This window comes from Microtus oregoni, unplaced genomic scaffold, assembly GCF_018167655.1.
Source record: "Microtus oregoni isolate MIOR12 unplaced genomic scaffold, Mior012 000069F_ref0000032, whole genome shotgun sequence".
In the NCBI taxonomy this organism is placed as follows: Eukaryota; Metazoa; Chordata; class Mammalia; order Rodentia; family Cricetidae; genus Microtus; species Microtus oregoni.
Window position 1 is genome coordinate 4,189,679 of NW_024543976.1, and position 12,687 is coordinate 4,202,365.

The 12,687-nt window shown below is 51.1% G+C and overlaps 1 protein-coding gene across 5 annotated transcripts in view; it reads right to left on the reverse strand.

The window, feature by feature from the left end:
- The window catches only part of Camk2a (calcium/calmodulin dependent protein kinase II alpha), a 63,536-nt gene that overhangs the window by 14,533 nt on the left and 36,316 nt on the right, over nt 1–12,687 (reverse strand). For 3 of the 5 annotated variants that reach the window (XM_041641373.1, XM_041641375.1, XM_041641376.1), the window contains 2 exons: nt 9,538–9,578; nt 3,044–3,092 (listed from right to left, as the gene is read on the reverse strand). In XM_041641373.1, coding sequence (XP_041497307.1) covers nt 3,044–3,092; nt 9,538–9,578 — 90 coding nt within the window. Of the gene's footprint in view, nt 1–3,043; nt 3,093–4,039; nt 4,073–9,537; nt 9,579–12,687 lie in introns of all 5 variants that reach the window. The other 2 variants (XM_041641372.1, XM_041641374.1) reach the window with 1 other exon arrangement.

The following is a 12,687-nucleotide window of genomic DNA, read 5'->3' on the forward strand; positions in this document are numbered from 1 at the left end:
TTTGACAGACTACTCGCCACAGCAACAGGAAGAACTGCTAACACCATAACCCACGTGGGCCTTCCCTTTCTCTGTATAAAGGGAAAGAAGTAAATTAAAATCCGAGACAAATTGTTCCCCGGATCCCTGAAAGCGGAGGAGGTTGTTGGCAAAAGCGAGGCCTCGCGGCACAGCCCAGAACCACCATCCAGGTGGAATATATCACTGACAGCCCCTATTTTTCATCACCAGTGCATACACATTTTGTATTCTATTCCAAATAGTCTGTCTGTTTAACATATAAATATTTGTCTTAAAATAGTCTTTGAATCAAATTGACACTCCAAGAAAATGTCATGGGGCTTACTGTCACTCAACCATGAACTCCAGTTTGGAAAAAAAGAAAAAGAAATGAAGATGTCTTCCAATAACCACCACATGTCAAATGCTGCATGGGGACTGTATACACAGCTGCCATTTCACCTGTACAGGAATACCAGAAGATGGTGCTAAAGGACACTGAGACTCAGAGAGTTTGAGTAAGTTGTCAAAGGTCACTCAGCCGATGGATTAAGGAACGAAATCACCTCCATGCTCTCTATCTGCCCTGAGGCCAGGAATAGAATCGAGTCACCTCAGAATCTCAGAAGCCATCTCTTCACTCTGGGGCCGAGAGTCTCCCATATGGTAAACATCTAAGAAGCAACTCAGTCCACCAGAGACCTGTGACCTGAGGTAGGGCTGGGCATGTGCTAAGGACAGACTCACGCAGCCGACTAAGAGGATGCTAGCCTGCAGTTCTCTAAGAGAATGTATTGGTGAGGCTGTCCATAGATCCACGAAAGAGCACCAATTTACCAGCACTAGGCTGCATCCCCCATCAATTTGGGAATGGCCAGGAAGGACATCAGCAGACAGACTTTCTTCCAGGTGCCTGCAGGATCGGAAGGAGGTCATCCTGTGTGGAAACTGCCTGCAAGCCTTCATTGCACCCCACATCCCATTATGACATTATAAAATGCTTGTCATATAAACACAATCTTTTTTTTTTCCAGTTAGGGATCAAACCCAGGACTCCTACATGTTAGGCAAATGCTATCACCAAGCCATAACTCTTGCCCTACTATATATTATTTTACAGTAAAATATCTAACCCCCCCCCAAAAAAAAATGTCTCAACTAGTACCGTTGAGATTCCTCCAGACCAGTAATCTTTTTTTATATTTCAGCAACCCCTTCCCAGAAGGGCATCTCTGGCCCCTTCCCCAGCATGCAGATGCTGAGGGCTCTCGTTTCCCTGGCCTGGGAAATGTAAGGGTGCCGGTGCAGGTGGAACCGTGGGGCTTTGCTAACTGTCAAGGATCTGTGTTTCCCAGGCAGAATCGGCACACATGTCCTTCCCAGAACACTTTCCCGAGGCCTCCAGTACACTGTCTGCTCGCCAGGGTCCAGGTGCAGACTGCCTGGGTTCTGATCCCGACCCCACCTTGAGCCAGTTTCCCCAAATTCTCTATCCTGTATTCTTGCCTAGAGAAGAGGACTCATGGAAGGGTAAATGTGAGGCTACAGAAAACCTCAGGTCAACAGTTTTCAACCTGTGGGCCTTGACCCTCTTACGGGTCATATATTAGATATCTTGCATATCAGATATTTACCTCATGATTCATAACAGCAGCAAAACTATAGTTATGAAGTAGCAGTGAAATAATTTTATGGTTGGGGGATCACCACAGCATGGGGAACTGTATTAAAGGGTCACAGCGTTAGAAAGGTTGAGAACCACGGCTCTAGGTTCTCTCTTTTCCCACTGTGAAGTAATGTTAATCTCTGCAGTGTTCTGAACAAGAGCTATGCAGTACAGTCATAAAAGTTTTTTTAAAAAACAATACAAATTTAAAAAAGTTCACGTTGGGGGCTGGAGAGATGGCTCAGTGGTTGAGAGCACTGACTGCTCTTCCAGAGGTCCTGAGTTCAGTTCCCAGAAACCACATGGTGGCTCACAGCCATCTATGATGAGACCTGGCGCCCCCTTCTGGCATGCGGGCACACATGGAAGGAATGCTGTACACATAATAAATAAATCTTAAAAAAAAAAAAGGTCACGTTTTGGGGCTGGAGTAATGGCTCAGCAACCAAGAGAACTGTCTGAAGACCTAGGTTCAGTGCCCAGAACCCACGCAGCGGCTTACAATCGACCATAGTTCCATTTTCCGAGAGTGCAGTGACCTCTCCTGGCCTCCGAGGACACCAGACATGCACTTAGTGCACTGATCCATGTGAGCAAAATCTTCATACACATAAGATTAAAATACATGGATCTTTTAAAAGATGTCAGGTTTGAAGTAAGTTTGCGAATTTATGTTGGGCTGTGTTCAAGGTTAGCCTTGGCCACAAGTACCCTGCAGGCTGCAGGTCGGACACACCCACATATCGGTCCATGTATAGGTTTAGCAAGTGTCAATGAACCAAAGACGGCTCTTGCTATTTCTTTTCTCAAGACTCCCGCTCATGTGGGGCTCTTTGCTCCCTTTTTCATCTGATAGGTTTTGCTACGAGCCCAGGTTTCAGCATGCTGGCCCCAGCTCATGCTTTCTCTGCTGGCCGCTCAGGCACTGAGACTACAGATATACCACCCCAGCTGCTGATCTGGGGCGATCGGGGCGCTTCTGAAAACAACAGGCCCAGAGCTGCAAAACCCCTGCATCTTTAGTTTGCTGGTCTTTGGTTTTGACTTCACTTGCCCCAGTTGACTAAACCTTCTGGATTTTTATTCTCTGTTCCTTTATTCTTATTGCTCCATATTTTAAAAGTGAAGTCAGTTTAAAAAAACTAAAATAATTTATTTCTAAAGGAAAATTTATGACACCCCTGTGTATCTATGGCTTAAATGTTATTTTTTTTCCTCTGATAGGTGGTGAGATAAATCCATAAGCTAAGTACCCCCAGTGCTGGGCACTGTCTGGGGAAGTCACACCCACAATATGTCCTGGTTATCGGAAGTCAAATCCAGGCTGTGGCAGTGGAACAGTGGTGAGGGTCTGCTCAGCAGGCCAGGCCTCCCTACCTTTGGTGTCTTCATCCTCGATGGTGGTATTGGTGCTCTCGGAAGATTCCTGTCAAAGAGAAGAAGAGGGAAGCGGTGAGGAGGGCCTAGCGGCCAGTAGGGGTTGGGTTGGGTTGGTGACCTGGCTGCCTGGTGATTTGCTGAGCTCTGTGGCTTCCCAGGCTATGCGGTCCAGATGCTTAATACAAACCCTGCCAGACCCTTCAATCTGAGGGGACCCAGCTAAGCAGGTGGCTGGGGCAGGGCCCGTATGAAGCGGTAACCTGCAAGGAGATCCCTGGCCTCTCAGGAGGGCTGAGAGGGGCTTCCTGGGTCCTTTCTGCTCAGGGGGCAAAGACGGGATACAGAAGAGCAGAGAGACACCATGGGAGCCACAGAATGAGGGAGGAATACACACACTGGCAGGAAAAAGAAGAAAGAGAGAGGCAGGCCCAGTGGGAGAGAGGGTGGGCTTTTCAGAGGGGAGAAAAACCGCGCAACTGAGACAGCCATAGAACCAGAAGAAGAGGGGCATGGGCCACCATGTCACCCCTGGCACTCTTGACAGAGGCAGGGCTGTGGTTCTTCTGCTGGAGTGGCCTGCACAAGCTCAAGGAGCCTCCATGATGCCTGCTGCTTTGGCCAAACCGAGCCTCGCCCTAGCAGCAAATTGCACAAACCAAGCCTTGAGATGAGCCCTTGAGCAGAGGGGTGGGGGAAGCAAGAAGCCAAGGGCTGGACTTGGTTCAAATCCACCTTTGGACTGGAGGAAGGCCTTGGATCTGCTGATGGCCTGCTGGTCTGGGCCATGGGATTGGAGGTGTCAACAGAAACACGCAAACAACACACACACACAACACACACATATTGTCACACAATGCACACATACCACACATGCCCTGAGCACTCTCTCCCCGCCCCGGATTCCTGTGCAGCCTGCAGGAGGGAGGCAGGAGCGAGGGAGCGAGGGTCTGAGGCCCAGCATTTACCGGTGTTTGGGAGACGGCGGACACTCACCATTAACTGAACGCTGGAACTGGACTTTCTTTTCTGGAAAAACAAGGAGAAGAGATGGGACAGGAAAAGACACCGCATGAAAACAGCAGGGAGGTTAGGAAGCAGGATGGCCTCAGGGCCGTCCTCTGTGGTCCTTTCCGATCAGCAACATGTGGCCTGGCAAATTCTGGGTCCTCAAACGCCTGTACCTGTCTCTACCAATCTAACATCATCCAAGTTCAAGGCCAAGTCTGCCTTCAACTAGGGCTGTCTACTATGCCTTCGTCTGACAGGGAAGTTAGTCTTGGCTCTTAGATGCTGACTGTCTGTTTGTTTTAGGGGACAGCAGGGTGCTCAGAACTGGACATGAGCCCCAAATTCTCTATGCATTTCTATTTAAGCATACTTAACTCCAGGCAACCTGCCACTGGGGAAACTTGCCTTGTTTTTGTTCCTTCTGAAACCCAAGTCTTATTATACCAGCAAGCTCTCTGTCACTGAGCCCTGCACAGAAGCAGGTCCCTTCTAAGGACTTTGATTAAGTCTTCGTGGGACTGGTCATGCCCACTTTCAAGAATATTGTCAGGTGACCCTGGGGGCACCTTTCTGTTCATAACTTCTCATAAGTGTGTTCTTTGGCTCCTTTATGCTGATAGAGGAACTGAGGCATGACCGGAAGTCTGGATCCTGCCTCTAGTGGATCTGCCGGTTGGCCTGATCTAATCTTTGTGGACTATACCAACCCTGTGTTAGCTCTGGGGTCCAGGAAGGAGGTGGGGACAATGTGGGCTGCTTCTCCTTCACTCAGTTCTCATAGCCAGGCATTTGAAGACTTGCTTATAGAGTGATACAGGTCCTGAGTGGCACTTACATCCAGAGAAGAAGCATGGGGACCCTGAGAGGGCTCTCTCAGAAGTCAATAGCTATGCTAGGGGAAACAGAGGTGCTGGGCGGGGGGACAAGGTTGCATCTGTCCAGGACCCCAGACTGGCTCCTCTTAAAGGCTCGTGCTACCTTAGATAACCTCCCTTCTGAGAGTTAGGAGCCCGTTGCCTAAGATCCCAAGAAGAAAGTAAAGGCGAGACTTAAGACCTTTCCAGGGTCAGCCTGATCTATAATAAGCACTGGATATGCTATAAGAGACTCAGGTTAGATTTGGGGCTTCCTGCTTTTATAGTCCAGTAGGCATCTGCATGCCAGGGCCTAAATGTGTGCCTTTTAACCAGAGCCTCCTTGCTGGACATTTCTATCTCGTGTATTCAAGAGGCACAAATGCCCACCTTCCTTGGTGGCTGGGGAGTGTGGCTTCATTGTAAAACTCTGCAACTGCTCCTCCTCTGCTCTGCTCTCCTCTGCTCTGCTCTGCTCTCCTCTCCTCTGCTCTCCTCTCTTCTGCTCTGCTCTCCTCTGCTCTCCTCTCTTCTGCTCTGCTCTCCTCTGCTCTCCTCTCTTCTGCTCTGCTCTCCTCTGCTCTGCTCTCCTCTCCTCTGCTCTGCTCTCCTCTCCTATGCTCTCCTATCCTCTGCTCTGCTCTCCTCTCCTCTGCTCTCCTCTGCTCTGCTCTCCTCTACTTTCCTCTCTTCTCCCTGCTCTCCTCTCCTCTACTCTGCTCTCCTCTGCTCTCCTCTCTTCTCCCTGCTCTCCTCTTCTCTGCTCTGCTCTGCTCTCCTCTCCTCTGCTCTGCTCTCCTCTCCTCTGCTCTCCTATCCTCTGCTCTGCTCTCCTCTCCTCTGCTCTCCTATCCTCTGCTCTGCTCTCCTCTCCTCTGCTCTGCTCTCCTCTCCCCTGCTCTCCTCTCCTCTGCTCTCCTCTGCTCTCCCTGCTCTCCTCTCCTCTGCTCTCCTCTCCTCTGCTCTGCTCTCCTCTCCCCTGCTCTCCTCTGCTCTCCTCTCCTCTGCTCTCCTATCCTCTGCTCTGCTCTCCTCTGCTCTGCTCTCCTCTCCCCTGCTCTCCTCTCCTCTGCTCTCCTCTGCTCTCCCTGCTCTCCTCTCCTCTGCTCTCCTCTCCTCTGCTCTGCTCTCCTCTGCTCTGCTCTCCTCTGCTCTGCTCTCCTCTCCTCTCCCTGCTCTCCTCTCCTCTCCCCTGCTCTCTTCTCCCTGCTCTCCTCTCCTCTCCTCTGCTCTGCTCTGCTCTCCTCTATGCTGGCCTCCCTCCATGACTGCAGCTTGGCCAAACTGTGTGGGGAAGGGGGACAGGCCCATACAGCTCAGCTGTCAGCAGAAACCCAAGGAGACCCACATGGGCCAGAAGGTTCCAGGTGGAACATGAAGAGGAAACACAGAGCAGAGACTGCATCAGATTCGGACGTACAGTGACAGGATGGGACATGGGAAGAGGTCAACAACAGCACGGATGGGACACCAACAGGGCAGTGAGTGCAGTGAGGGGAGGGAGCAGTGGACGCCTCCTACAGAAACCGAGGCCTAAAGGAGGCCAGGGCTAGACACTGCTCCTTGAGGACAGGGATTCTGTCTCCTAGAATGACAAATGAGGGTGACCATCATCCTGCTTGACCAGCACTTGTGAGTTGCATGGAAAGGGGCTCTGTCAGCAAAGGTAGAATCGCCTCTCTTAGAACCACAAATGGAAGCTGGTTCCAAGATCAGCAAGGGATCCAGAACAGCCGTCTAGTCAGTCTCAGCCCTGAAGAGATTGTAAAGGCTCAAGAAGTTCCTGTCACTCGGGCTGAGCAGCCCTTCCCTCGGTGACAGAACAGGCCACATAGCCTCTCCATTAAGCTCCACATGGAACCGTTCATCTCTCAGCACACAACTGTAGAAAGAGCACAGATTCCCCTCCCCCTCAAGCTGCGTGTGAGTCTACATGACGCAAATCCCAGGGGTCGCTCTGGTGAGGCCATCTCACCAACCTTTGGAAACTGCTCTCTACTCTCCTGGTAGAGATGGCAGAACCAGGACCAACCCCTGGGAAGAGGGAACAGCGAGGCCCGCATTCAGCCCCGTGGCTTTTAGACTTGAGGATCTGAGAGAATGGAACTGTCACTTCCCCAAGCCTGCTGCCCTCCCCACTTCATGGAGGAGCAGGGCACCCCCAGTCACTCCCCAAGTTACAGGCCAGACCCAAATTACTCCTCCTCTTTCATTTCTAGGAAAGGAAGGAGGTTGAGCTATAAAGAAGTGATTGGGCCAGGGACAACATTTGAGTTTCTCTTCGTCCACATCTGGGCCACCCTAAGAAGTCACTTAGGGTGTGTCTTACCCTGAAGGAAGCAGAGACATTTTTTGCCAGTTGTGCTCGCTGGAAAGCACCCTGGTGGCAAGCAGAGCATCGTGCTGTAAGTTTCTAGCCTTGGCTAGTCCTACCTGCTGCCTCTGTCCAAGAGCAGCTGGAGCTGGAGATTCAGTCCTGACCCTGGCCCAACACGAGCCTCTCCTGACCCCAAACCCAGTGGCTCCTCAGCAATCTGCCAGGGCCAGTCCAAGACCCAGGCAGACCAGGGCACCTCAACTCAGCATCTAGACATTGTGTGTGGAGAGGGTCCCCAGCCACTTTAGGCCTGCAGCCCCATGTAGTATGTCCCTCTAGCGCCCGTCTCAGGTTGGGAGCAAAAGTTGGCTCAAGGACACTCAGACGGCAGGCCAGGGCCAACTGCAACATGTGTGTTAATTCTATGACAAGCGTGTGTTAACTTTTTGTCTGAGATGTCCAAGGGTTTTCTTGAGCATACTCTGTTTTCAAGAGAAAATGAAGTCTGACCCCACAAAACAGGGAAGGTATTTCTGTTTCAGTGGCTTCTTATGCATACGAGCACTGTTCACGCTTTGAATGTGTGTTAGCCCCGCTTATCCTCACAGTCAGCCAAGTGGGAGGGAGGAAAGGAAGCACAGCCCAGGACTTGAACCAGCCAAGCCCCAGCTGTCAGTAACCCACCCTATTTTTTGACCCACCGTGATAACTTTGACATGAAGTTGTTGAGACTGCAGGGATCCCAGGACCTCAAAAACTGTGTCTTCCCCTTTCTAGTCCCCCTCAACTCCATCTGCTGCCAGAGGAATCTCCCCAGAATATTTGGGTCCAAAGAATTCATTTTGAAAAGCATTGATTTTTTTTCTAATAACCAAATAACTATATATAGTCATGTGTTTCTTAATGGTAGGGATATATTCTGAGAAATGTATCATGAGAAATCATGTCACTATGCAGGCAGCATACAGTGACCTTAGGGCATACGATATCTCTAGGCTCCAAATCCACACAGCACGTTACTGTACCAAATCCAGTTCACATCTGTAATACATGGCAAGTACCGTGCACCTAAGCCAATCTAGGCAGGTCTAAGTATGGCAAGGGCCTGGCATGGCAGTGCACACCTGTAATTCCAGCCCTGTGGAGGCTAGGCCAAAAAGATGGAGTGCTTGAATCTGGCTCGGGCTGCATGGGTGAGATCCTACCTCAAAAAAAGGAAAGGGGGGAAAGAGTGGGGGAAGAGTACAGTAAAACTGCTAGGCAATAGCAAGTCCATGGCTCCACTGTGGTCTGTGAGGAACGCCAATGCATATAAAGTCTGTCGCTGACCAAGCATCATTCCACAGAATGTGGCCACAGCCCTCAAACACACAAGATGAGAAGGGAGAATGGTTAGATTTGGGAGAAAGGCTGCTCTTCGGTATGTTTTCAGAGCTGAAATCTTAGAAATTATCACCAAGTCCGCATACCACCTGAGGCACCTAAGAGAACCTCGGGTGGAAAAAGCGATGGGCAAAGGGGAAGCCCAATTCTGGCTGGACACCCAGCCCAGAGTCTCCCCCATGCAGTCCCAGGCAGTCCGTAGCCATTCTAATCAAAGCGGTGCAGCCGCCAGCACACGCTGAATGGCCTGGGTGGCCATTCAGGACCTCACACCATCTAATGTCCTGGGAAAGTGGGTGCAGAGTTCACAATAAGGCAGTCTCCAGAGATGAGACCCCGTGAGGCAATCAGATAGCGGAGGAGAGGGGCTGCAGAGAGCAGAGGGGCTAGGCCCCCCGATAGCAGAGCGAGAAATGAGAAGAAAGAGGAAAGAGGGGCCAGTTAGGTAAGGAGAGAGGTAGGTTGGGCACCAGGGGTGGGGACAGGGGACAGGCACGGGTAGAGACGAGGGCCTTCTGGATCCCAAAGCCTGGAGAAATAGCTGCCCATTCTCCATGGGTTACAGGCTATGTTAGTGTACGCAGTTCAGAGCCCAACCAGTCCCTCACCCTTGGGCAGGATGAGGTCACCTTAGTGACCATTTCTGTCCCTTTTGGACCCTCCTGTCACAGTTGTCCAGTCCCGTAGAGCCCCAGAAGCCTCCTCAAGATCTGCCCCCTTTACTGAGCTCCACGCAACCCAGGCTACCTGCCATTCCCAGTCTGCTCCCAGCAAACACGGTAAGAGGCAGACACCAGAGCACAAACTAGGTGATCTGGGGAGAGCTTGGCCCTGGCCCTTCATGTCACCGTTAGTGAAGCTAGGACTTGCCCAAGGCCTGACAGCAGGTCTCTGCCAGAGACAGGCCTGCAGGCTCCGGGGGGACTTACCTTCACACCATCGTTCTTCTTGTTTCCTCCGCTCTTCCCTCCTGTGGAGGAGAGAAAGTAGAGCGTAAGTAACACCAAGCATGGCACCAGGGCCCACAGGGTGAGGAAGAGCAGCATTTGCATGCAGCAGAGCGGCGGGCCGGCTGGCCGGCTGGGCTGGCCAAGAGTAGCAGAGGGAGGGTCGGCTGTCTGGGAACAGAGCTGGCTTGGCCACCAAGGAGAGACTTCCTCCTCCTTCCTCTTGTCTTCCACCTTCCACTCCCTCTTCCACAGTCCAACAGAGCGGGCCTGTGATCCCCAGTTCTCAGTGATCTCGGGGATAGCCCTATGACTTTGGGGCTTGGAGAGGTGTCCAATGCGTCTCGGGACTGTCGGGCTGCTGTGTGAGCCTGGGGATTCCCTCTGGATTCCGGTCACCAGGGCTGTTGGTGGCCAACTCAGAGAGGCCTGCAGCCTGATTCAGGGCTGGAAGCTCCCTGCTTTGGCCCCCACCTGCCCCGGCCCTCTCTAATTTTAGTCCCATGCTGCTGCTGAGGTCATGTGTCAGCCCTGCCTACTCACTCTGGACAGCTGCAGACTGCATTTTGCTGGTGACAAGAAGCAGACGTCCCCTGCTGGGGCCCACCCCTGTCAGAATGTTCATTCTCTGCCTTTCTTCTCAGCAGCACAGGGCCTAAGTTCAACCTCTGGAATCTCACTCTCGGGCTGGCTGAGTCCTGGTGGTAGCCATGCTCTCACAGAGGCTTGGACCATGCATTCCCCTCCCCCACTTTATTTCCTGACTGCAGTGGGCATGAGCCAGAAGGTAACATGAATGCCCAGTCCTGCCCTGACTGGTATTCGGTCACTTCAGACCTTTCAAAAATGCCTTAAATGACACACGTTTTTGTGAAGTGCTTAGCACAGCATTCAGGATATATATAGTTGGCCCTCTATGACATTTATGACTAGTCCTTCTCCAGGGAGCCCCAAGAAGGTGAACTAGGGATGGGGGTGAGGGCGTTGAGGGATGAACTCACAGATGCCCCAGCGCTCAGTCCCTCCATAACTCCCCCTGTGACCTCTCGAAACTCCTAAGGGGTGGAGGTCGTTTCTGTGTGCCAACCCTGAAAGGAATGGCATCTGTCTCACCAGACTATGCAAGTGGGATCAGAATGCACAGCAGGGAACAGTGTTCACCTTGGAGACACTCCGCTCCAGCCCAGTGTTGGACAGGTTTGTATCCAGTGTAGCCAGACCTTGATTTTATTTTCTTTACAGAATAGACCCAGACTGGCCTTTATTTACTGTGTGACCTTCTTCATGCCTCCATCTCCTGAACCTTGGATTACAGCCATGTGCCACCACACACATGTGATGCTGATTTTGTTTGTTTGTTTTGTTTTGTTTTTCCAGACAAGGTTTCTCTGTGCGGTCCTGGCTATTCTGGAACTCGTTCTGTAGACTGGGCTGCCCTTGATTGTTATTTGGTGCTGGAGAAGAACTCAAGGCTTCAGTCTGACCATGATGGCACACGCCTTTAATCCCAGCACTGGGGAGACATAGACCAGTATATCTCTATGAGTTCAAGCCCAGTCTGGTCTACACAGAGAAACCATGTTTTGGAAAAACAAAACCAAACAAACAAACAAACAACAAGAACTCAAAGCTTCATGCATGGTAGGTAAATGATTTACAATCTAAGCTACATACCCAGGTTCCAAATTTTTGAAAGATCACAGAAATTTCTCTCTCTCTCTCTCTCTCTCTCTCTCTCTCCCCCCCCCTCCATAATCTCTTCATTGTGTGTGTGTGTGTGAAAAAGCTGATGTGTGTCTGTCTGTGTGCACATATGGATGCTAGACGCTAATGTTGGATACCTCCCTTGGTCATGTTCTTCCTTTTTTTTTTTTTTTTTTGGACAGGGTCTCAGTACATAGCTCTGTCTAGGACTTGCTATGTAGACTAGACCAAGCTGACCTCAAACTCACAGAGATCCATCTGCTTCTCTGCCTCCTGAGTGCTAGGATTAAAAGGGGAACCTTTTTAAACCACCAGTTCCCCTTGTGTTTTGAGACAGGGTAGCTTATCAATCTGGGACTAGTTGGCCAGCTAACCTCATCTCTGCCAGCGTCGGGATTACAGACAGGCACTGACACATTTAGCTTTCCATGGGTGCTGGGGATCTGAACTCAGTTCCTCATGATTGCCCAGCAAGCACTTCATCCATGAAGCCATCTTCCCAAGCCCCCAAATCTTTGGTTCTTAATAATTAGAAATATATTTCCCCAAACTTTTTTCTTTTCTTTCCTCTTTCTCTCTCCTGTTCATTTTTGTATTGGAAACCAAAGTCAGGTCCAAAAATTCTTCTTCAAAATTTTATTTAACTATTTGTGTGTGTTTGTGTGAATTTCTGTGTACCACATGTATACAGGACCCCCATGAATGCCAGAAGAGAGTATTAGATTCCCCTATAACTGGAGTTACAGGCAGTTGTGGGCTTCCATGTAGGTTCTGGGAGCCAAGCCTGGGTCCTATGCAAGAGCAGTAAATGCTCCTACCTGCTGAGCCATCTCTCCAGAATTCCTCTGCCACCCTCAAACAAAACAACCCCTGTCTGTGCAGCTCAGCTTCCAGTGTTCAGCGAGAGGAACGGCCAAGTCCATGAGTGAAGAGAGTTCAGCGTGGTCGAAGCCCACTTCTAAAGCTGGGTCTTCTCCTGGGTCATCACACAGGCAAACCCTCCTAGGGGACCCAGGCCTGCGCCCTACTCAGAAGTGACCCCTGGCTGCAGTTGGCCTGTCTGTGTGTGCAGCTGTCTGTGCTGGCCCAGCCTCGGTGCCAGGGCCCCTCCAGCGAGCTCTGCCACTTCCACTGCCAGTATCTGAGTCAGCACCCAGGACTCCCCAGGGAGAGGCCTGAAGCGGTGCTGGCCCGCCCCTGACCCGTGTGCCAACAGGAGTCGTTAAGCTCTGACAATAATCCCTTTTCCTCCTGTTTGAAGCTACACGCCCAGGACTTGGCCACTCCCTGCCTGGGAGTCTCCCGCCCTGGGTTGCTGGTAACCCAGCATGGATAAGAGCATCCGCCCTGAGTTGGTCAGACCTATGCTGAAGACAGGGTCAGCCTCTCTTGAGTTCTGAGACCTGCTAGGAGACAGAGCACACTTAA